Source organism: Arachis stenosperma, chromosome 7 (genome assembly GCF_014773155.1).
Source record: "Arachis stenosperma cultivar V10309 chromosome 7, arast.V10309.gnm1.PFL2, whole genome shotgun sequence".
In the NCBI taxonomy this organism is placed as follows: domain Eukaryota; kingdom Viridiplantae; phylum Streptophyta; class Magnoliopsida; order Fabales; family Fabaceae; genus Arachis; species Arachis stenosperma.
In genome coordinates, this window is record NC_080383.1 from 5,290,565 (window position 1) to 5,314,594 (window position 24,030).

At 30.9% G+C, this 24,030-nt stretch overlaps 2 protein-coding genes across 2 annotated transcripts; both read right to left on the bottom strand.

The window, feature by feature from the left end:
• Positions 1-2,530: 2,530 nt before the first annotated feature.
• On the bottom strand, positions 2,531-11,149 carry LOC130941020 (rho GTPase-activating protein 7). The gene is made up of 22 exons (XM_057869364.1): positions 10,541-11,149; positions 9,068-9,104; positions 8,811-8,887; positions 8,422-8,492; positions 8,260-8,338; positions 7,999-8,143; positions 7,685-7,804; positions 7,385-7,462; positions 7,245-7,300; positions 6,939-7,008; positions 6,738-6,825; positions 6,412-6,655; positions 6,091-6,312; positions 5,459-5,797; positions 5,214-5,263; positions 4,969-5,029; positions 4,801-4,884; positions 4,503-4,616; positions 4,245-4,411; positions 4,046-4,115; positions 3,646-3,849; positions 2,531-3,227 (listed from the first exon to the last, which is right to left on the bottom strand). The coding sequence occupies exons 1-22, from the start codon at positions 10,592-10,594 to the stop codon at positions 3,039-3,041; spliced, it is 2,619 nt and encodes an 872-aa protein (XP_057725347.1). The 5' UTR covers positions 10,595-11,149; the 3' UTR covers positions 2,531-3,038.
• Positions 11,150-20,927: 9,778 nt separating this feature from the next.
• On the bottom strand, positions 20,928-23,401 carry LOC130939197 (vesicle-associated membrane protein 711). Its single transcript, XM_057867317.1, has 4 exons — positions 23,071-23,401; positions 22,263-22,453; positions 21,684-21,847; positions 20,928-21,482 (listed from the first exon to the last, which is right to left on the bottom strand). Exons 1-4 carry the CDS (start codon positions 23,285-23,287, stop codon positions 21,395-21,397), a joined length of 660 nt encoding a protein of 219 aa, XP_057723300.1. The 5' UTR covers positions 23,288-23,401; the 3' UTR covers positions 20,928-21,394.
• Positions 23,402-24,030: the final 629 nt, after the last annotated feature.

The window sequence follows — 24,030 nt, forward strand, 5'->3', positions numbered from 1 at the left end:
GAAATAGATGGTCTCCTTGACCTCTATTTGGTTTAAAAAAATCAAAAGGTTGACCTTCAACAACGACAAAGTAAGAAATTGTAATCACCACCTCCTGTATCCAACTAATCCACCTAGATTCAAATCCCAACTTCTCCAAAATGAACCAAAGAAATTGCCATTCAACACAATTATAGGCTTTGCTCATATATGATTTAACAGCCATTTCACTCGATGTGCCCCTCTTCTTTGTCTTTAGATAGTGCATACATTCATGAGCTACTAAGATATTGTCTGAAATCAATCTACCCTTAATGAAGGCACTTTGATTAGGGCTGATCAGCGAAGTCATAAATTTCTGTAGCCGATAGACTAGTACTTTATAAATAATCTTATATACAACTGAGAAAAGATTGATGGGTCTAACCTGTGTCATATCCTTTGCATTAGAAATTTTAGGAATGAGACAGATTTGTGTATGGTTGAAGCTCTTTAGTAGTCTACCACTGACAAAGAAACTATGGACAGCCTTAAAAATATCCTCCCCTACTAAACTCCAGTAGAATTGAAAAAATTTAGCCGTAAATCCATCATCACCAGGGGAGCTCTGGGGGTGAACACTAAAGACCGCACGTTTTACCTCATCAAAACTGACCGGTTTAGTTAATTTTCTGTTCATGGTTGTTGAAACTTTAGTTTCAAAATCTTCGAATGCATGTGCCAGATTAGCTTGGTTAATCGATATGAATATATCCTTAAAGTATGTTTTGGCTATTTGTGCAATTTCCTCATGGGTGGTAGCAAACGTATCATCATTCTTTTCCAGTTTCCAAATTTTATTTCTCCGGATTCTGGATTGGAATGATTGGTGAAAGAAACTTGTATTTTTATCCCTTTCTTTTAGCCACGTTACTCGATATTTCTCCCTCCAATAGCTTTCCTCCCTAATGTAAGCATCCTCAAGTTTATTTTCCAAGACTTCAACCTGTTCTCCCCCTGTAATATCCTCCTCTCTGAGAATTTCAAGTTGAGATGTGAGTTCACCAATATCCTTCTTCGAATTAGATCTGTTCTGTTGCTGCCATTGAACAATACAGTGCCTACAATGCTTCAAATTTTGAGCCAAACAAACATTGTTGAGTCATCCACCCGTTCCTTACACGTTTCAGTGATAATTACCCAAATTTCTTCTAAATCACACCATCTCTCCTGAAACTTAAACCTCCAATTAGATTTTTCCATGACCGGATTTGTATCAAGGAGGATAGGCGCATGATTTGAACCGTTTTTTTGCGAGACGAGACAGCGAGGTTGATGGAAAACAATCCATCCAATCATACCCAACTCCTTCAATCCACCACCATGAATAAAATTCACAAATTCAGAAATAGATGAAGTTGATTTTAACCCCCTCCTTCCTTCTCATCGAGACTCACTATCGCATTAAAATCATCCATAATTACAACTTTTCAAAGAAATGTTGTGCAAAAGAGGAAAGTTTTTGTGTATTGGGTAGAGTGAATTTCATCCAAACTATTTAAATGTACCCCAATTAGCCCCCAAGAACAGTTCAAAACATAATCAGTTACCTTGATAGCTATGAAAAACTCTTTTTCAGCAAGAATCTCAACCATTGTGCCTTCCTTCCATGCTAAAGCCAATCCACCAGCTGTACTTGTCAAATTAACAATCCTCCAATCCGTAAAATGACAAGATCTCAAAGGAGTGGGATTGGCACATCTCTTTAAGGTTATGAACTGTCAGAGATCTTCCCAAATTGCGACAATTTCATGAAAGAATTTTCATGACGAATTAAAGGAAAGAAATAAAGAAGGAAATAAAAAAAATTACAAAAAGAAATTGACAAAAATTAAACATTAACCTAGACGACACAAAAATTCTATTTTGAAAAAATCTTAGTAGAACAAAATGAGAATTTTGGAAAAAAATCCTAGTAGAACAAAATGAAGGAGTATGTACTCCTCACGTAAAAAAAACCTAGACGGCACATCTCTGAAAAGGTAAGAAGCTTTTGCCCATATAATAATGACTTAATGATAATTTGTTTAAATCCAATCTTCACATACTATGAATGTAAAAATATTTTGAAGAGACAAATATCCTACATTAGAAGTCTTTAATCACTCACTCAATTTATCAAAAATCTTAAGGGTTTAGTCACAAAAAAAAAATATCTTAAGGGTATACTTGATTAATTCCATTTTATTAAGTACATACACTTTCTTAAAGATATATTTTAAATACGACATTCATCTGATACGCATATCTTTCTTATTCAACCATGTATTAATAACAAATACAAAACACTTCTCAAAACACACTTAAACACGTCTAAATATCATCACATATCAACTATATCCAATATTATTCTTAACTTATAGTCTCGAAATGAATTCAAAAATAATATATTATCATTTACTAACGCAAAATTTTTTTTTTAAATACTTTATATAATTAACAAAAAATTAAAATATTACAATTCATTAAAAAAAATATTTTATATTTCATATATATACCATTTCCTCGTATCTTGTAAAAACTTGAAACTCGTGTGCTCTTATTAGAGTCCATGCTTCTTATGTTCCATCACAAATATTCCTAATAACAATAACTTATAGAGCTAGAACATAACCCTCTCTAAAAAAATTAAAAATAATAACTAAAAAAAAACAAAATGAAGTAAAAATTTCTTCATTGTATTTGTTTTGTTTCACCAACAAAATTCCCCAACTATAGACATTAACATATAATTACAACAAACTCCACTCCTTCCCCTAAAGAAAACAAAGGAATTCAGAAGAAAAAGACTCGATAGAGGAAAAAACTCAAAGATTCTCATCTCAACTCCAATGACCTTTCACTAACAAATGCCAAAAAGTTAAAAAAGAAATTAAATAGAAACTGAGAATGAAAAAACAGTGCATAGAGCATAAAAGGGATACAATTATATGCAATGAGTCAAAGGATATACAAACATGTCACCCAAAATTATTCCTCCTCCACATGGATATGATCCTATGAAGCACCAATTTGGCCAATCAACTCCATGATGGCGACGACGGCTTATAGACGAAATCTTGGGAGGTGGTGGTGGAACCGTAATTTAAATCGAGGTTATGAAGCTGTTCCATCAGCTGCGAACGTCTTTCCTTGAAAAAATCGAGACGAGTCGTTAACTCTACTAATGTTGAGGAAGCTACAGATGGATGTCTTCCATATTCTGTCCCCTGAAATCAGTGCTAATAGGTTAATTCCAAACTATGTTGCACATACACAAATATGAGTAATGAATATGATATGTAAACTACGGTAATTTAAGCAGAAAAAAAAACAGTCACAAATTTGAAAAGTGTGTTTGGTTTGCATTTTCATTTTCCGTTTTCGTTTTCAGTATTTTCTGTTTTTAGAGCTTTATGAAGAAAAAAGAAATAACCAGAGGTCAAAACAGAAAGCCGAATTTTATTTTCACTGTTTTTTCTTCCTAAAATTCTAATAACTGAAAATGCAAAGGCAAGCCAAATGCACGGTAGCAGTATTTGATGCAAAATGCTGATGATAGGATAAGAAATTTATTATAAACATGTTCATGGAATTTTGAATAAGAGGCACTTTCCAAGGCACAATTCTTGAGAACTAAATTCTTACCTCTGCAGCCCTTGAGGTGGAGGGCATAGCAGCGGAGTCAACGGCACCAAGCTCATCTACAGACATGCTTGTCGATGCCTCGGTACTTTTTGAATCACTAGGACTTGAGTCCATAAATTGCTTTCGAGTAGGTTGTCGACTGCCATTACCGGCTGCTAATACTTGTCCTTTGAGATTTCTCCAATCTGTGCCCAACAAGCCCTCCTGACGAAAATGAAAGAAAAAATGCATAGCCATGTTATTTTAAGCTATGAAAACCATAAATCCATAACAATGGCCAGATTTTATCATAATAAATAAAAAATACAAAACAAAAGATTGGCCATCAAGTGAGAAAATGGCGGCCCTCGAACTAGGAGGTTAATGGTGGGCAGAACAAGTTTTCACGAACGAAAATTACCTCAGTCCTTTGTTTCCTTTCATGATTACAAAAGGCAAGAGTTGAATCAAAATCTTGCTGAAGAAATCTCCTGCATAAATCAGATCAAGTTACATAGGGTATTCGACTCGAGATCCCAGTTTTGAACAAAAGGCATGTCCTTATAAATTAAAGAAACGCGATTTAGAACTTGGTTTCAGCATTGCTTGGGCATACTTACTGCTGAGGATGGTTTTGGGCATGTTGGTATCGATCACCCACATCAGTAAGTGAACCATAGTGATGCTGTCGCTGCTGGTTAAGTTGATGGTGAAGTTCCGCAACTTTCTGCTTCAACCTGGCAACATCAGCTTCAGCAAGTGCAATCTCCTCCAGCTCGGCCTTTGTCTTCGCATAAGTTGATTTTGTAAGATTGTGTATATAGGGAAAGAAATCAGAATGGAAAAAGAATATCAAGTTTTGCTAGAAATGAAAGAACCTTGGAATCCATGCCGCGTGAACTGGAAAACTGTCCTGAAGACATACTCAATCCAACTTCCAATGCCGCTCTAAGATCCCTCTCAGCTTGCAATTGTTCTTGCAATCTTGAAACCTTAATAATAAATATCACCCAGACTTCATTATGTCGAAAAACAAGAATAATGTGGTAATGTCAATGCATGATATGATGGTTAAGGAAGATAAGAACAGAACTAGCAAACAAAATCAAAAGAAAATAAATACGAAAGAAAGAAATATCAGTATATAAGACCATATATTGAAAAATAAATGATTACATCTTGTTCAAGTGCCAATCGCCGCTCGTGCAGAGCTTGCTTCCTTCTTTCTAAGCTTGCTTGTAAAATAGCATTGCCTCTAGCCTAAAATGAAAGCACACCTCCATTAAGATTAAAAAAAAACAACTATAAAATACTGCACAAAATGAGCTACCAAAAAAAACCTACCTCCTTTGCAATTCTGTGCTGCAAATCACTTTTTGCAATCTCAAGCCTTTGAATAGCAAGCCTACACAAATAAAAATAATTTAATGTTTATTTTCAAGAGCAAACGAAGAAGAAAAAAACATTAAAGCCGAAGCATTATATATAAGACCGATGATCCCGGAGTAACTATGGACCATATACAGAATATCAATGCAATGGCACATTCAACAACGGCGAAAAAGTAAGTACAAAGCTAAATATCTTACTCCTCTTCTCCAGAAGAATCAACAGATTCCACTGACGGTGTCTTCCTTGCCTGCATAAATCAGAATGAATTATCAGATGACAAATATTGACTCTGCATAAAAGGTGACTGGGACATCTCAATTTTCCCACACATCATGAAAACTAAGTCCACTCCTTCAGATTTGTACATCTTACATAAAAGGATCATACCATGCATTTCCAAGTAGAAAAACAATTTAGGTATGACCAAAAAATAAATACTCACGTTACTCCTTCCCCAGAATGATGACCGTTTGGAACTGAAACTACTGCTACCAGCTTTACCCGTCTGCTTTGCAGAACCTGTTTCTATCTGAGGCACGGGTAAATGATTGGCGGGGTCCATAGAAGATAAAATCTCACCCATAGAACGATAGGATTCAGTGGGAGGTAACAAATTTGGAGCGTCCTTCTCATCAACTGAGTTCTCATTGCTCTTTCTTTGCTTGTTTTGATCCTCAGACAGTTGAAGAGTTTGAGGATCAGGATCAGCATTATGATTAGTAGTGACAGTCTTGGTATGGCCATTGGAGGATCCAACATCAGAATCATCACCTCCAAATGCCTGCATAGGCAAAAATTGTGTTTGAGAAACAAAAATGAATGAAAAAGATGGGTGACATTTAACCACAAATATTATGAACAAATTGCTTATTGAATCTAGCTCGGCAGAATTATGGACGTGTAGCATTCTATATATTTATGAGTTCTCTGTAGATATTCCTATATAGAAATTTGAGATTTGTATATGAAAAGAGAGTAGAAATTGAATTATTGTAGAATATTTTTTGTTTAAGCTAAAACATTATCGGTAAATGACAATTGATGAGGGGAGCATATAGAAGTTGCATGACATACCTTGTAATCGTAAAGATCACTGCCAGCATAACCACTACTTTCACTCAATTTTCCACTGTGTACACGATCGGCATCATCTTCTGTCTCTTGATCAACTTCATTCTCTGCATCATGGTATCCATTTTCTTTCACATCTATATTTTCATCATCGGTTGAATCTTCAGTCCCACTGTTCTCAACCCGAGAATCTGCTGAAATCGAACATCTCTGAATATTTTCTTCCTGAAACAACAGAAAGAAAACAGGATACATCAGACTCAACTAACATAAATGCAGCAAAGGACTTTAAGTCACAACTAATCAAAGAAGAAAGTCTCTCACATCAAATATACTCTCAAACTCCTCCAGCAAAGTAGTAATAATTGCTTGAGCATTATTCGCAGCATTAGCGGCAGCAAGAAGCTGAGCTGAGCTATCACCACTAACATCAAATTCATCCTCCAATTCACATTCTCCTGCTAGCAGAGGCCGCAAGAGTAAGGGAGCCATGCAAGCAGCAACAGCAGACGGTGTCATCCGATTCTCTTGAGAATGGGAAGCAACTGTGTGCATCATCTTCAGAATTCTGCAAATGCGTAAATTTTCTCATGTTAAATCAGGTCAAAAGGTGAGGTCAATATTTACGATATATGCGTGAGGAACGGGACCTTTGTAACAAACGTCGATTTGGCTCTGGAAAGGTCTCCACTATGGCACAGCGCATTGCATTAATCCTAGCTTCTTTGCGATCAATTTCTTGCAAAATAAAAGTATCCATAAGATGAAGTTCTATATCATATATTCACTTCCAAAAAACCATCTATTCTTAAAAGCATATGGTTATCAAGAAAGGATGCAGCTAAACTTACTATAAGCCTCCAGCAACGCAGTACAACATGAAGCTGGAACTGGAGATGAGGGCAACTCTCTTAGAACATGCTGTGAACATGCCAATGTAAGACGGTTAATCAAATGAATAATCCAACAGAGCATTCAAAAAATCAAGGATCATCACAATAACTGCTCGAAAATATAGCTTCTTCCATATCAGAAGGTCATTAACCTTCAAAGTTAAAGTTGATGAAAGGATCATAATTCATAACTGACTTATGGCTTTGAGTTATTCACTGTTAGTTTGTTAACACCAAAAATTATTCGACACTAATGTTATGTACCTTGACACAGTCACCAACAACATGGGCATCCTCCTCAGAACCAAATTCGGTCTTGCCTGCAGATAATAATTCCTTAGTTTCATGTGTCATAGCAAAAACATTGAATACTATCAACCGGCGTATTAATGGTTCCATCTTACCTTGCTCATATTCTTGAACTCTCCTGTCAACCTCTTCAACATCTGCAGACTGCCTTAGAATTCCTTCAACTTTAGTTCCTGCGAAGATGATTCGTTGAGTTCACATTTTTTCTCTTTCCCAATGTTCAGTTAAGTGCATTTCCATTTCCCAACATGGCTTTGCAATATACATGAACCATAGAATATCAATTTAACTAAGGAAACAAAACTAAACATCTAAATCCAAAAATTTGAGACGAGGACGATGAAAACTGAAATAAAATTTGGTTACACTAGATACTTGTTTGAAGATCTACTTACCGTACTTCTCTAGAAACCGAAGAGCTTTTTCAAGGAAAGAAGGACCTCCATCAATATCTTCCAGTGCTAGAAGAATTGGTCTTCCAACAACCAAAGACTTAACTGGACGCTTGTCCCTCCCTAGAAAGAATATAGACAAATGAGAACAAGAAACTTTCTATCAGAACAAGAATATTTCTAATGATGAAGGGGTAGGGGAAGGTTCAGAAGCTTGCAGAAACAACCCAAAATTGCAAAATCAACATACAACTAAAATAAGTTAATATAATTTTTCAGAAAAAATGGGTAGGATGCAATGAACAATTAGTATATACATTGATGGAAAGACCCTTCAATGGAATCACTCGCATCACTCCGAAAAATCCCATTGTGTCCCATAACAAGAGCAGCACTTGGCGCTTGTGCAAGGGCTTGTTCAAGAGCTGTCTTCCATTCAAACAAGTCTTCCGATGTCTCAGCCTGATATGGGAGAAAAACAATAAGATAATTTAAACAATGCAACATCTAATAAATAATAAGTATTAACTGAACTCCATCCACTCAAGATTGCAGTAGTAAGTGCAATAGTGTATCACTTTCAGGGTGAATGCTCGCCCATCACGTCCATCTGGAAATAATACTGTAAGCAGCTTTTTGTCTTCTCTAACAACAACACTGAAATATAAAATTCAAAATTTAGAAGATGATCATTGAATGATGAAAATTCAAAAATAAAAATTCAAATGTAAGAAACATACCTCCCTGAATTGTTTAAGTCAATTCCTCCCAGTGTCAGGTTTACTTCACCACCTCTCTGTGGAAGGGCACTCTACATGACCAACCAAAGTAAAGATAGTCAAAGAAAATGACCAACCAACAATTTTTTTTTTATAAAGGTGCCAAATAAGCAAAGATTTGTGTAGTTTTACACAATCATTTAAAACTGGTCCGTATTCACATTTTCAAACAGAAAGATCTATGGAGGATTGATTGATCGCAATATATTAATTTTTGTCTTCAATCTACAGTTCTACAGCTACATATGCTTAATTGGGAATACAATCATCTGAAGAACTGGAATATAAGGACAGAGAAAATTATTTAAGTAAAGATGATAAAAGAAGAATGGGAGAGATTTGATACTAACCGGATCATTTTTGAAGAAAACCAATGATGTGCGCGTGAGTATAAACCACCGCTTCTTCCAAGACTTCCAGCCTATACCTACAAAATTCAAAACAAGAAAACAAGGATAAATTCCCGTATCATTAACTTATTTGGATATGAAAATATCAACAACCATATTTGAAATAAAGGAGGGGAAAAAAATCAAGTGAGAACAAAAGAGGTAAGGGGGAAAAGAAAGCATAATTGGGAAAGAAAGAAAAAAATACAAATACTTACCTTTAGAAGATATGAAAAGTGGCCCACTTTTGAAAACCTGCCAAATAGCAAGATGTGTTAGGAGTCATTCGATAACTTCTCATGATATCTACTTTCAAACTGAGCAATTATATTAGAAATACAAGCTAGAAATGAAGTACATGTGAGCCAGAAAACACAGGTTATCATTATTCAAGAACAATATAGCTTCTTCGAAGATAACAACAACCTATAATAAGAAACTAGATGACAAGCTCTATGGCCTTTAGACTGCGTCAATGACTTGTAGAATTTTAAACTGGCACAACTGGTCTTCCCATTTTTTTCCAACTAAAAATTTCGGCATTCTTTGGCTCTAGGACAAGTATTCAGCTGTTTTGCATTGTCCCACCATTTGGGATATATGGATGGATATAAATCTTTTGTACATCTGGAAAATCTTAAGTTTTGCCAGGGTCCAACTACCTAGAAATTCTAGTTTTGTTTTCTTCAATTTAAAAGGAATATGTAGAGCATGATCTTTTGGAGGCACACATGTTAACTCTAACACATGCATTTTGTGCAACTTAACACAAGAAAGAAAAAGAATAAGAAAGAAAAATCCAGCATGGACAATGGAACGAAACAATAGCAGGAAGAATAACAAAAATTGATGCTAGAATCATCCAGGTAAAAGATCCATCAGATATCAATGATTACAAGACAGTTATTGTTTCATTTGCTTTTCATCCTTTTCACAATGCAGATCAGTATATGAGTGTATTAGTGGTTTTATTTAGCATACTCAATTGTTTAATGCATTCAATTTATGAATAGCGACTACTCAATCAGTTTGATCTATACTCTCATCCTCCAAATCTTCTACATTAAAAGCAGCTATTTCTTTTGAGTGACATCTATAACATATTTGAACAGACACCATTCTCATTTTATGATAATCAAATCGTCAGGTGCAAATCACAACCTCCGGCATGCCAGCCATTATCAGCATAAAATCGTAACTGTTGACTGTGTTATTATGATCATGTTTATGATTATGTTAAACAAGAAATGGTCCTAAACTATTAAGGAAACTGAAATATAAACATATATGGTAAATGACACCTAGATTCCTAGATTCAGCTAGTTCATTAGTGCCCCTGTCCTAAATTCTCAATACTCACTAGAATAAGCTAACTAGCTAAATACACTAGAGAAAATTGCAATGCATCATGAAAACTAACACTTAACTAAGAATACTAAACCACCAATTCCAAATGCTATTTTCAATCTTTTGGCAATATTTTCAAGGAGATACACATCAAACCAAATCTCTCACACCTCAACCAATAAATCAACTACTTTAAAAACTAAAACTTCCTCCTCGAGCTCAAATTTCCATCAAATCATTTCTGCATTAGCTCAAAATTACTTAAACAGTAACATTTCTTATATATTTATGGGCTATTTGATTCTATCAAAGATGAAAACAGAATATGAAATAATAAAACATACCGTGTTGGAAGCTCCATGTCTAGGTCTCTCAAAAGCAGCTAAAGAAGCAGACATTTTCTCCAACACACACAAACACAACACTATCACTTAAGAACCACCATTGCCACTGACCTCAAAGCTCAATCACCACCACCACCACCAAAACCCAAAATCAAAAATTGAAACTTTTCCTCAACATTCCAAACCCCAAAAAATCCAAAATCAAAAGCCCCAGCTCCACCATTCAGTCAACCCATCAAGGAGATCCAACACTTAGCTCCAACATCACTTGAATCACGGAGATCTGAACACAAAGCCGCAAACTTTCAGAGCTTAGGATCAAAAGGGGGGCACCAGATTCAACCCTTTACTTCAAAAATCAAGACTTGATTTCATTTCACCCTCATGGGAAAATCCCAACAGGGAAAGTTGGTATTTTTCTTAATTTCCTCTTTCTGAGGTGTGAGATTTTTATGTCACTTTCTCGGAGATTTTCTCACACTTTCCGATCGGATTAGGTTGGAAGGGGAAAAACAGCGGTTTGTGGTGGTAATGTGAGAAAATCTGAAGAGAGAAAGAGGGTTCTTTGCTTTTCACCTACTTCTGGTGTCTTCAGTATGTGTTTGTGTGTTTTGGTTAGAGAGAGAGAGAGAGAGAAATTGAGGGAAAGGATTGGGGTCCTCTATAGTCGAGTTTGAGTCTGGTCATGTGACAGACCAATGAGAATTTGCCACGTCACTCATTGTTACAGAGTTAGAGCCGTAAATTATGAATGTTACCTAAACCCATAAATAAGGTTTTCAAATATTAAGAATTATAAAGGAAGGAGGGAAAATGTGTTTTTTTTTTAAATATATATTTGATATTTTATTAAAATCATTATTTTATTATTTTAAATAAATTTAATTATTTATTTATTGTAAGTAATTATTCTAATAAATAATTATTTAAATAAAAAGATATAAACTAATATATATAAATATCACAAATACATAATAATTATTTTTAGACTAATTTTTAATAGGATAAAATATTGTTCTAGTTTTTAACATATGAGATAAATTCTAATTTAATCTTTAAGATTTTAAACATTTTATTTCTGTCATAACAAAAACCTTATTGTAACACTTTTTTTTCTCAATTTTCTTTTTACATAAAACTCCAAATCCTAACAATCAATTATTAACGCTTCAAAATTAAAGGAAAAATTTTTATATCAGTAATTGTTGGTAGATCGATTTTACTTGCATACTAAAATCAAATGTTATTGGCTCTTAAATATGCGAATTATTTATGTCAAATTTAATGATAGGACAATATTAAGCACAGTTAAAACTTTTTTGAAATTGAAATAAGACGTTTGAAAAATGTTTGAAACTAAAATATGATGTTTGAAACGTTATGGACCAAATTAAGATTCGACCCAAAACTTGGAATCAAAACAATATTTTACCCTTTTTAGTATATATATAATGTTGGACTATGCTACGTGTACACTAAAGTCAACTACCAGTATAAAATACATATTAAAATACAAATATATATTAACAATAACATTTTTTAATATTAGTAACTGATTTTAGTAATTGATTGTTATTTTTTAATATTAGTAACTAATTTTAGTAGTTAATTTTAGTGTACAATTAATATTTTTTAATAATGTTTTAAACTTTTATTTATGCGTTAGAGAGAAAGAAAAAGATCAAAGTTTGTAAGTTGTGGATGTTTTGAAATAATAAAAACTATTATTTTCCCCCTTAAATCTGTAGAATTATGGGCAAAAAAATTGAAAAAAAAAAGTGAGATAATGTATGGGGCTACCTTTCTAATCCGTGATTGCCTCCTGCTGTGCACATGAGCAACTATGAACCATCTACAGTATTATCCAATATATGCTTTTTCTCTCTTTCTTTTTTCTTATATCATTTTTTTTAAGAGAGGGAAAATAATCAAATATGTAACTTATGATGAAAGATAACCCAATTTAGGGTATGATCAATAAATGCTAGTGAGGAAGAGGATGTCTTGAGTCAACTTATGGATAGGTACTTAAATCAATTTTTCTTTCTAAGATTTAATTTCTTTCTTAAAGATTGTTAAGAAATAGAATTAGTACCACTACAAACATAAGGGAATCTAGGCTTTAGTAAAATATATTGCTTAATTAAAATGGTGATTAATGAATATACCTATAATTATTAATAGTTCAATGTAAATACTTTTTTTAGTTACATCAAGTTGATAAACATTGATGTAGTTACAAGAATAATTTGGAAAATCCAAAAAGTTTGAAATGATGATGCCTACTTCAAAAGATTTTTTTTTATAAATATTAAAACGATGTTTTATTGGAAGGTTGTAAATTTCAAATAGTGATTATTTATGCTCTTAAAATAGCTAATTATTGCCATTTTGCCAATAGAGTTTGCATGTTTTTTTAGTATTGGTGGGAAGTTTTAAAACAATTTTTTTTTATTTTTTATTTATAAAATATAGTAGTATTAATATTTAGTGTAATTTTTAAAATTAAATTGTAACTTTTTAAGAAATTATTTAAATGTCTACGAAAAAATTAAAAAAGTATTTTTTTTATAATAAAAAGTTTTTTATCACATTTTTTTAATAGATAATTTTAAAACTAAAAAACTAAATACAAAATAATTTATTTATAAGTTATCTTTAATATAAATATTTATTATTTAAGTTATTTTTTAAAAATAATTAATTAAATTGTTTATCAAACTGGACCTAATTTTATTGTTATAAGTTATAATTTATATTTAAATTTAAATTTTTTTATTAATAAATAAAATGCTAGGCTACCGTAAGAAAATAGTAATTGTTGGTGCATCTAAATAAGTATTGAATTTAAAAATACATCGTGACTTGAACTATCACAAGTATTCTCTAACTTTTTTTTTTAATTTAAAAAATAAAAATACTAATATCTACTTAGGTAGCTTCATATACACCCTTCATGTCTTATGACTCCACTATTTTAAACAAAATTAATTTTAATTGACATTACTATGGACTATTTGTTTTTATTTTGAGTACTGTACAATACAACATTATGTGTATGGGACTCCACCAGAAAAAGAAAGTACTTCCCGTGAACCATTTCTCAATCATAAGATTTGTAACATGTTTAAGAAAATTAAATAATATTTTCTTTTCAAAAAATAATGAAGAATGTAAGAAATTCTTACAAAGATTCTCAAATTCCTTGGATATTAAGAATTCGGAATCTTGAGTTAAAATATAATAATTTTCATTAGAAAAAAATTCAGTTAATATCAACAAATTTTTCAAAATTATTTTTTACAGTAAATCGTAATTCTTAAATTTTAAACCTAAGTATTATTAAAATGAAAATAAAAAAACTAATTTTATAATAAAAATTTGTTGAATTTATGAGATATGATACGAACACACCAAAATAGGAATAAGAGGAACAAGTTAGCAATGCTTGTTATGTGGCTTGGTCAGCCATATCAAAGAAAGTTGAGTACAAAGCTTTAACTCAAGATGGAGACACAAGCTATAGCAATAAAGTGTTTTACATAAAAATGGTCCAAACTAAGAGAAGGTTGGGTAAAATAAACCCTACTTTTGCTGGTTTTGAACAAGCATGTTACTAGGGTTTGACTAGTAAATGTCATCTTCAATGCAAATTCAATTCTTGTATGGAGATGCTTAACAAAAGGAGGTACAATCATGTTTAAGTAAGTATTTGGAATTCAAATTTTACTTTATACATATACTAATTTATTTGTCAATAATAGACTCAAATTTAAATATAAATTAGTCCTTAATCTATTAAATTAAAAAATACCTTAAACAACTAAATAATCATATGTTTCTAACCACATAATTGTATAATCTTTAGTAATAATAAGAGTGCTCACATAATTGCTACATTTGTTAGAAATGAAGAGTTAAGCATTTGGGATAATGCTCTTAATGATGATGATTTTCATTAGGTTTGTATTAAGGTTAGACAATTTAATCTTCTCTCAATATACCGTCATATCACGTTCTTATTCTATCTCAACTCTTTTTCTCTTCCTCCATTTACACCGTCGTTCATCCCAATCTTTTTCTCTGTCGGTCAGCCCAACACGCCTCCATTTTCGTCGGTTAGCCCGACGCATCTCCCCCTCTGGTGCTCAACCAATGCGCATCCCATCTACCCACCCATCTACTACTGCCGCTATTTTCGCGCTACTCTTTTATGGTGGCATTGTTGCGGTGTTAATTATTTTTTAGTGGATTCATATATAAGAGAATACTAGTTAATAATAATTGTCTATTAAGTACAGGTAATCGAAATGTAAATTAAAGGAGGCATAACAAAAGAAAGGCACACATAATTAATTGAGATAGATTCTAAAAGATAGTGACACTAAGTTAGTTTAAATCATACATATATGTATATGCATAAGCTACTAATTAAAGAAGGGTGAAGATATGTGATTTGTTCTCTTTGCAAAGCTTAAATTGTTTAAGCTATGGTGGTCTTTGGGCGGCGCTGCTGTTGTCTCGTCATCATTCTTCTTCTGCCACTGAGGTTTTCCTCCTCTTCCTCTTTTTCTTTTTCTTTTTATTTTTTATTTTTTTGGATGTGATTCGCATTAAAAACAAATATCTCATTTCTATGAAAAATAAACATCCCATTTGTAGGAAAAATAGATAGTTGAATTGAATTTAAGTAGATACAATAAAATATGTTAGATGTTCATTTTACTAGATATGTATATGGTTATTTTTATTCTAAAGTAGATATTTATTTAACTTGGATTTGATTTAAGTAGGTATAATGAAAATTGCTGGATATTCATTTTATTAGGTATGTGTGGGAGGCTGGTTGCTGAAGCCGTGACGACACTAAGAAGCTAGTCAACGACGATGATGTCCGTTGAAGAGAGAGCAACGCCAGATGGAGCCGATTGGAAATAGTGGTAATTTGTGTAAGCCTTGAATGGTTAAAATTAAAAAAAAAAAAGGTTAGAATAGGATTTTTGTACTTAATTTAGGTGGATCTTTTTTTTGTTTATTTTTGATAGACTAAGATTTTAACCAATTATTCACGTTATTTACAAAAATCATTATTTATCTGATAGAACTATTTTCAAAATAGATAATGTCAGTTAACACTATAACCCAAGCCAATAAATAGTAACACTATTTTCAAATCAGATGGAAGAATGTCACACATTGTGAAGTTGATATTATTAGAGATCCACTCAACAAAGTACAAAGAGTTTTTGTTAGAGTAAATAACCATTTTTTACCACGAAAGATTTAAATGTTGACAAAACTAATCATAAAAGAATAAAATTAAAGTTTTACCCATGAAAGATGAATTATGTTAGACAAAAATAACCAATTATTAATTTTTATTAAAACATTAATTATAATACTCAAATTACCTCAATCTTTTTTATTATCTTCGACCTTCAAATTTTTTTTAACTCAACTCTCTATTAACAGCAAACCCACTACCTTTTTTTCTCAAATTTTGGATACCACTATCACTGTTAACACCATCACTGTCAACACAATTTATCAATAAACAGAGACAGAATAAGACAAAAGAAGATAAACTGAAGAAAGATAAACAAAGCCAGAAGAAGTAACGAAGAGCAAAAATTATCAACTCTGTCATCTTCAGCAATCGTTAAGTTCGAGAAAAGGAGGAGAAGCGTTGCTTCCGTCGTTGAGGCGGTTCTGCCAGAGGTGGCGACAGAGGAAATATGCTATAGCCCTAACTCTAGTGAATTCTCGGCATCTTTATTTTGCAGCAATGGATCCCTTAGGCTTGACGAGGAGAGGATCGAGTTGTCAAATCTGGAGGTATGAGAAATTGAATATGAGCTATAGTTCATTTCGTTTTCTATTTAAATTCTCTGAACTGAACAACAAAAAAAATAAATGTTGTTAATGGAGTTTATAGATTTTTGTTGAACTTTCGTTTTGTTTGTTCTTTAATTGTTTTTTCTTGTTTTATTTTCTGTGATTTCTCTATTCATGTGCGAAGCAGAGTCTTTTAGTGGCAAACTATTGAAGAGGATGACAAGAAGAGAATAAATTGTTACTAGCAGTTTATCTCCTTTTGTCACACTCTTTCTATCTCTATTTATTGATGAATTTTGTTGATGGTGATGTTGACAGTGACAATAGTAGTGGTATTCAAAATTTGAGAACAAGAGGTAGTAATTTTGCCGTTAACACAGAGTTAAATTAAAGAATTCGAAAGGTTCAGAAAAGAGTATTTTAGATATTTTAATTAATTTTTTAATAGAAATAATAAAAAATTAATAATTGATTATTTTTGTCAAACATAATTTATCGTTTATGGATACAACTTTAATTTTATTTTTTTATGATTAATTTTATCGGTGTTTGAATCTTTCATAATAAAAAATGATATTTACTTTTTTTATTATGAATCCAAGTTTTAGAGCAGTTTCAGAGCAAAGATGTTATAATAAAAATACATTCTTCAATATTTTTTGAAACATTAAACATTAATGAGAATCTAAATATAAAATTATGTTTAATTTAAAAATCTAATTACAAATATTTAAAATATAAATACAAAATTATAATTTTATTAAAAATATATAAATCAATTGTATAATTTAACATTATTTTATTAATTTTGATTTCAAATATCAAAGGTTATTAAGTAATGTAAACAATAATTTCATATCTATGTTTGTAATTATACAATTTAAAAATAACTTTCTTTCATACATTTCAAACGCAATAGATTATATTAAAACTACTTCTTAACCATATAGTATCTAAATATAATTAAAAGCAATTATATAAAAAAATTATGAAAATAAATTTAATTTTTAAATATTCACAGATGCATCATTAGTATATAAAAAAAGTAATATTAATTTATTTTAATTTATGTTCGAATTAGATCTCAACTTTTGTCCTTTTTTTAATAAATGAGAAAATAAAATTTTAAATTAACAAATCCTATAATTGCAATACCATGATTAATCATGAGCTTTCTTCAACAGCAACATAGAGAATTTCCCATTATAAAAAAGAAACACAATAACAAATAAAAAGAATAAACGTCATATATCATATATCTTAATCATACTTTGATGCTACTTGCCATTTCTAGCCTTCATTAAAAAAAAAAAAAAAAAAAAAAACAAATTGTTTCTATTCTTCTGATATTCATTATGAAGGAAGTTGTCAAAGCGAAAATCATACATTTATTGAAGCTTAGCTTCCACTACAACAAATCCCTTTGATGTATATTTACATAGAAAGGGAAACTCATTTTATTTTATTTTTTTATTATTTTCTATGGTATTTCAAGGACTAATTCGTCGTAGATTTGAACTCCTTTTAAAGGTTTGCTGTATATAAAGACGGGATTTGAACCCCGACACTTACTTAAACAGACTAGTGAACTAACTACTAAATCAACCAAACTTTGTTAAACTCATTTTAATTTTATTGTAATGAAAATATAGAAAAGTTATTTGGCAGCATTTGATTGGTCCTTGAGCACTTGTCATTGCCTCGTGCGGTGAAAGAATCTAATCTAATGCATGTGATGAATATGTTTATATTTTATAGATAGGAGTAGAGAAACTATAATAAGATGATTCTATAACCACATGTGAGTTCAAATAAATATCAAGTAGAAGAGACCAAATATTTAAGTTGGTTTGTGTGTTTATTCATTTAATGCATTCATTAAAATCTATATTATTCCTTCACAATAATATGTGCTACTATATAGTTCCTATAGTATTAAGATTAAAAAAATATAACATTTTTTATAGAGTAAGGGTAAGTAAGTTAGAATGTTTTTATGGTTATGAATATTTCATATCTTATGTGTTAAATAATTAGTAAATAATATAAATACAGAAATAGAAAGATTAAAAAAAATCTATATTATCTCTTATCAAATACAATTTTGATATCTTTATATTTTTCAAATAAACACCGAATAAAATTTTATTAATTCTGATTGTATTCACGCAACGACAAATACTATGTTTTTCGAAGAAAAAAAAAAGTAAGAAGCACAACGTTTTTTGAAAATTAACTTGTTATTAAAAATTAAAAAATAAAAAATAAAAATAAATGTTAACAAAGTCTAAATCTAAATTTTATATTTTTTATTTTAAATTTAAATTACTAATATAAAATATAATAAATAGAAAACTAAAATTAATTTAAGTAGAAATTCATGTACAGATAATTTCATGTGAAATCGATAATTGAGAGTTATTAAATAATTTGATAAATTTGACTAAATTGTCATCGAACGGCTCTCAACTATCAACTTCACATGAAATTAACTGCATCTAAGTTTTTACTTTTAATTTAATCATGCAATATTTTTTTAGGTAATTGTTATGATGCCAAAAGTGTTTGTCTAATTTATCAAAAAAGGTTAAAATTAATATTTAATTTTATAAGTATAAAAGTAAATAATATTAAATATTCAAAATTGATCATAAAAATTAAATTAGACAAAAGTTAGACACCAAATTATAGTACGTAAAATTCACCTTTTTTTCAGGAGGGTGCTCCTATAAAGATGCATAAAACGCTGTTCGTAAAGACATTTATGTGTTACATTATTATTGGACGTATTAATGAACTAGTTATTTTTGAATTTGTTAACAAACTAGAATAAAATCGACTTTTTTATAACAACAACAATAAACTCAATGTTATCAGATCCGGTCGAATTGACCAATTTACATAACCCATTGGATCATTTTTTGTTTTTGTTTTTAAACAAAAATATTTGTCTTTTCATCAAAAAATTTAAACATAATTCAGATCAAATTGGGTCTAATAATTAATAATACGGATAATTTGATTTATTATTGTTGTTATAATAAACTGATTTTGTTATGGTTTATTAAAAAATAAATTATTAACTAATTTAATAAAAATATCCAATAATATTAAAACATAGGTAAACGTCTTTAAAAAAACAAAAAAAACAAAAATGACAATTTTTAGTATCTTTATCGAAGTCACCTTTTTTTTTATTAGTAAAAAGCGTGTAAGAAACAACGAGAGGAGTGAGGGGTTACCAGTTTTGGAGGTAACCAGTGGAGAATGCTGGTCTGGAAAAATTGTCTGTATTGGTTGGAACAAGGATACCATGAATGAATGAGGTTGTAAACTAAAGTATTGTCTTTTAGTTTTGGTAGCATTCGTTGTCACCATTCACCACCCAACCCCATCAACACACACCACATTGCCACCACCACCCTCACCCTCTCTTTCCCCTTCATATTTATTATAAGGGGTGGTCCAAATGGACAACTCTAACTTGGTAGTATTTTATTGTTATAGTAATAAGTGAAGTTGTTCCTCTACCTTATTACTTACAAAACTGTTAGACAATATAATTAATGCAAAAAAAATAATAAATAAAAATATAATAATGTATAAGTTGAGTGTTTTTTGGTATATTTATAGATGGAATAATTGTTGAGAATAGCCATGTTCATACCATGCATAAATAATAATAATAGAAAAAAAAGGGGTATGATATTACCTATAGATTAGCATGCATCCTATGAAAGAATGAAATAAACATAACATGCTTTGAGTGCAAAACAAGCATAGAGAGAAAAAGTTGCAAGTAATTCCTAAATATGAACATAAGTCTACATCCATCTATTTATTCCTTTTGATGCATCATTATTTAATGGAAAAATATTGCATGCTTTGTTGGTCTCAAATTAAGTATTATGAGCATTTTTTTAACAGCTTTTCATATTTTTAAAACAGAATAAATACAGAAAATTTATTTTTAAGTTTTAACTAGTTAATATTAATTATTTGTTTAATTACAAAATTAATTTTTTTAACACAAACTCTTTAGAAGATTTAGAGTGTAAGTGTGACTTTAACAAAAAATTTTTAGGGAGAAACATAGTGTGATTTTTTATCAGACGTCTCCATTACGATTCGTAAGCCTAGAGGTGTCCAAGTTTTAAGGAGGTTAGAGTCTTAAATATATTCAATCTTCAACGACTTAAATGTCTATGAGACAAAAAATCAGAAAGCTATTTATTATTTTCTCTAAGATTTAAATTCTGAATTTTAAATTTTGAAAAAAAAAAAATTAAAATGGATATTAGAGGAAAAATAATTAATTCTCTAATTGACCTCTTTTAAAAATCATTAGAATTTGATTAGCAATTTATTTTATTTGATAATTGATGATATGCTATGTTATCTTGCAAAAGCTCATAAAAAAATTTTGGTTGTTGAATTCACTCATAAGAAAGAGTTATTGAGGCAACAGCACTCAAACTTAAGAATCAAAATAACAGTCAAATACATATGAGTTATGTGGGGATGTTAAGGCATTAGAATTATCTAAACATGATTGAAGAAAGATGGTTTTGAACTTTTGATCAATTGTCAAATGCATAGTCTTTTTCTTCATACAATTTAACGATCACATCTTGTATCACTGCCATAACCTTAACATGGCCTCACAATTTTGAATTTCCATATAACCTTTTAAACATTATAAATAAGAACTAATGACTGTAAATACTTTTAAGCAAGCATCTGTCACATCCATGGCAGTATGAAGCTGAAAATGATATGATTTACACCAATAATTGAGCATGATACATGATTTTTCCCCCCACAATGAAAGTACAACCAAAACACTTCCAATCTATCACAAAGAATTCACCAGCACACAAGTAGAGAATCTTCAACCAAAGTTGAACAAATGGAAAATCTCTATAAACAAAGGAAGCTGAGAAGAAAACTGACATATGCAAGCTGAAGACGCCAAGGAAGCAGCACACTCAAAATTCACTTGTCGATCGGATCCTTCCCTTATATGCAAGACGGTAGCGCAGGCCCGTGGCAAACAAAAGCCAACACAATATATACTATCACAAGTAGGATTACTATGAGTGCAACCCTGAAACACGGCATCGTTTTGTCAGCGATTTAGGATCCATGAAGTTAGCATTCTAACTATATATTTGAAGAATGATGGATCGTATTATGAGTTGTGTATGAAATCGGCGTGTATGTTGTTTGCTACAAAAATTTCTATTATAAGATTAACTTAAAAGTCATTGTTAACGAGTAATAGGATCATTTTAGAAAGAGAACATACGTAAGCTTAACATTTCTCCACCAGACTGTGCTTCTGAATCGACGAGCTTGCTTCCTGAAGCGAAAGGTGTTTCCTTGCATGTTAGCAGTTTTATCCACCAGCAATTCCAGACGATCACCTCTATCCAAAACCTTGTCAATATTTTCTATCATGACATTTCTTACCTACAACAAAATCCAAATCAAAAAGAGAAGAAATTCAGGACAACCAACAGTGCCAAACATTAGAGATGCGAGTCAAGGCGTAATTTGGAACAAACAAAAATGCTGTTCATGACTCGTGCGAACATCTATCCCTCCGAGAAAATAGCAGTGCAAGTGATTTAAACAAATATTCACTATAAAATACACCTCAAAGCAAATATCACACTTGTAATTGGTACATAAAAAAATCAATGCATTCGGATACAAAAAAAAGGTAGCTTGGTGCACAAGCGCAGGTTTGGGGAAAGACCTCACTCAAAGGGTGTAATGTAAGAAGCCTAATCTAATAATTGCATCAATGTGGCTGATTCCATTTGGATACAAATAGAAATAATTAAAACTTGTTAGCTCCATTTATTCAAATTGATATGATTACCTGACTCATTTCGCCTTTGAGTCTATTGATCCTATCGGCATTAGGATCATTAGAGTAATATTCCATTTGCTGGCTCAAAACCCTTGAGAACTCATCATTCATCCCATAAGCCTGAGCTGAATGAACTGCACGTCCATAAGTCCTCACAAACCTCTGATGAATTTCCTCAAGAAAAGCAAAAGGAAGTCTCCCTACAAGAAAAGTAAAAACATAAACATAAATTTGCAAACTCAATTAGGCAAAACAAAACCACCCAAATCCGAGAGAACCAAAATTTAGCAAATTCAGAAGAATTAAGCCAAGCAATTGATGCCTTAATTTTGCACACTCAACCAAAGCCAAGTGATTTAAACTTAAATTAGACCATAAATTCATCAGTGTTTTTTTTTTCCATATATAAAAAGGAAAAATCAAACTAAGTGATCTATACCTTGAGCTCTGATCACATAGAATCCTTAATCTTTTTTTTTTTATTATATTTTAAATAGGGAAAAAAAGCAAACTTGAAAAGGTAAGTTTTCAGCTTCAGACTAAAAAGGCATTAAATTAGAGCAAAATCATCCCAAAAACAAAGAACAAATCAAAGCCTTGAGCTCGAATCACATCAAATTGAAGCAAACTCACCCAAAACTAAAACAAAAAAGTCTTAAGCTTAAGCCACAAAAACAGCATGCCCAGATGAAAAAGACACTAACTTTGACCATAATCACAACCAACAAAGTCAACGAATCGAAACCACAGAGCATCAACCTCAACAAAAAACAAAACAAAAATTAGGGTTTATGACGAAGAAGAAAAAGATACTAACTTCCGGCGGTGTCGTCGGCCATACAGAGAACGGTGAGGCCATCGGTGCGCTTGAGATGGAAGATGTATCGATCCTGAGAGTAAGAGACGTGGGTGTCGTTGGTGCCTGGGATCTTGTCGAGAATCTGTTTGGCGATGGCGCTGGCGTTTGTGGAGGTGGCGGAGAACTCCGCCAGCACCACCGATCCACGTGCCACCAAGGCATAGAGTATCCCCATTTATCTCAGATTCAGATTGGGATTCAAAATTGAGATTGGTGTCAACTGTCACAAGCTTAAGCGTTTCAAATTTTCAATTCTCTTCTATCTATCTGGCTTTCTCTCCTGTCCCTATGCACTTTCTTTTTCAAGCTTTAAAAAAAAATTATCCATCATAATTATTTTACCATTTTATTTTCCATATCAATCATCATTGTTTATTATATTGTTATTGTTATCTGTTTAATTATTCTCAAATATTAGGTGGACGTAAAAAATAATTATTAAATTAGTTATTATATATTGACGTATAAATATGTATATTATTTATTATAATATTAATTTTATATTTTAATATATATATTTTATATGAATAATTATTTTAATTATTAATTTTAGTATATATATAATATAGTTATTAATGATTATAATTTATAAATATATCAATTTAATTTTAAATTATATTGGTAATATATACAACTATTTAGTTATGTTTATTTTTTAATAATTATTCATGTATTATAGTTTGAGTTTAATTTTGATGTATTTATAGTGTAAAGTTATTTATATAATTATATAATTATATTTTTTTTTTAGATAAATATTCACTAGTATTAGTAATTAAATGTATGCATCAAATTATTTTATATTGATGATGTATTAAAATTAAATTTTTATAATTTAAAAGTTATTTATTTGTGTTAATATATAATTAAATATATGTATATTTTTTAATAATAATAGTGAATAGTAATTAAATCTCA

Coding starts and splice junctions, on each gene's coding strand:
- LOC130941020 (XM_057869364.1), bottom strand. CDS start 10,594: ATGTCTGCTTCTTTAGCTGCTTTTGAGAGACCTAGACATGGAGCTTCC. Junction 8,339..8,421: donor GACTTAAACAATTCAGGGAG/GTATGTTTCTTA, acceptor TTTATATTTCAG/TGTTGTTGTTAGAGAAGACA. Junction 6,313..6,411: donor AGTTTGAGAGTATATTTGAT/GTGAGAGACTTT, acceptor CTGTTGTTTCAG/GAAGAAAATATTCAGAGATG.
- LOC130939197 (XM_057867317.1), bottom strand. CDS start 23,287: ATGGGGATACTCTATGCCTTGGTGGCACGTGGATCGGTGGTGCTGGCG. Junction 22,454..23,070: donor GGCCGACGACACCGCCGGAA/GTTAGTATCTTT, acceptor CTTTTCTTGTAG/GGAGACTTCCTTTTGCTTTT. Junction 21,483..21,683: donor TGGAGAAATGTTAAGCTTAC/GTATGTTCTCTT, acceptor GCCGTGTTTCAG/GGTTGCACTCATAGTAATCC.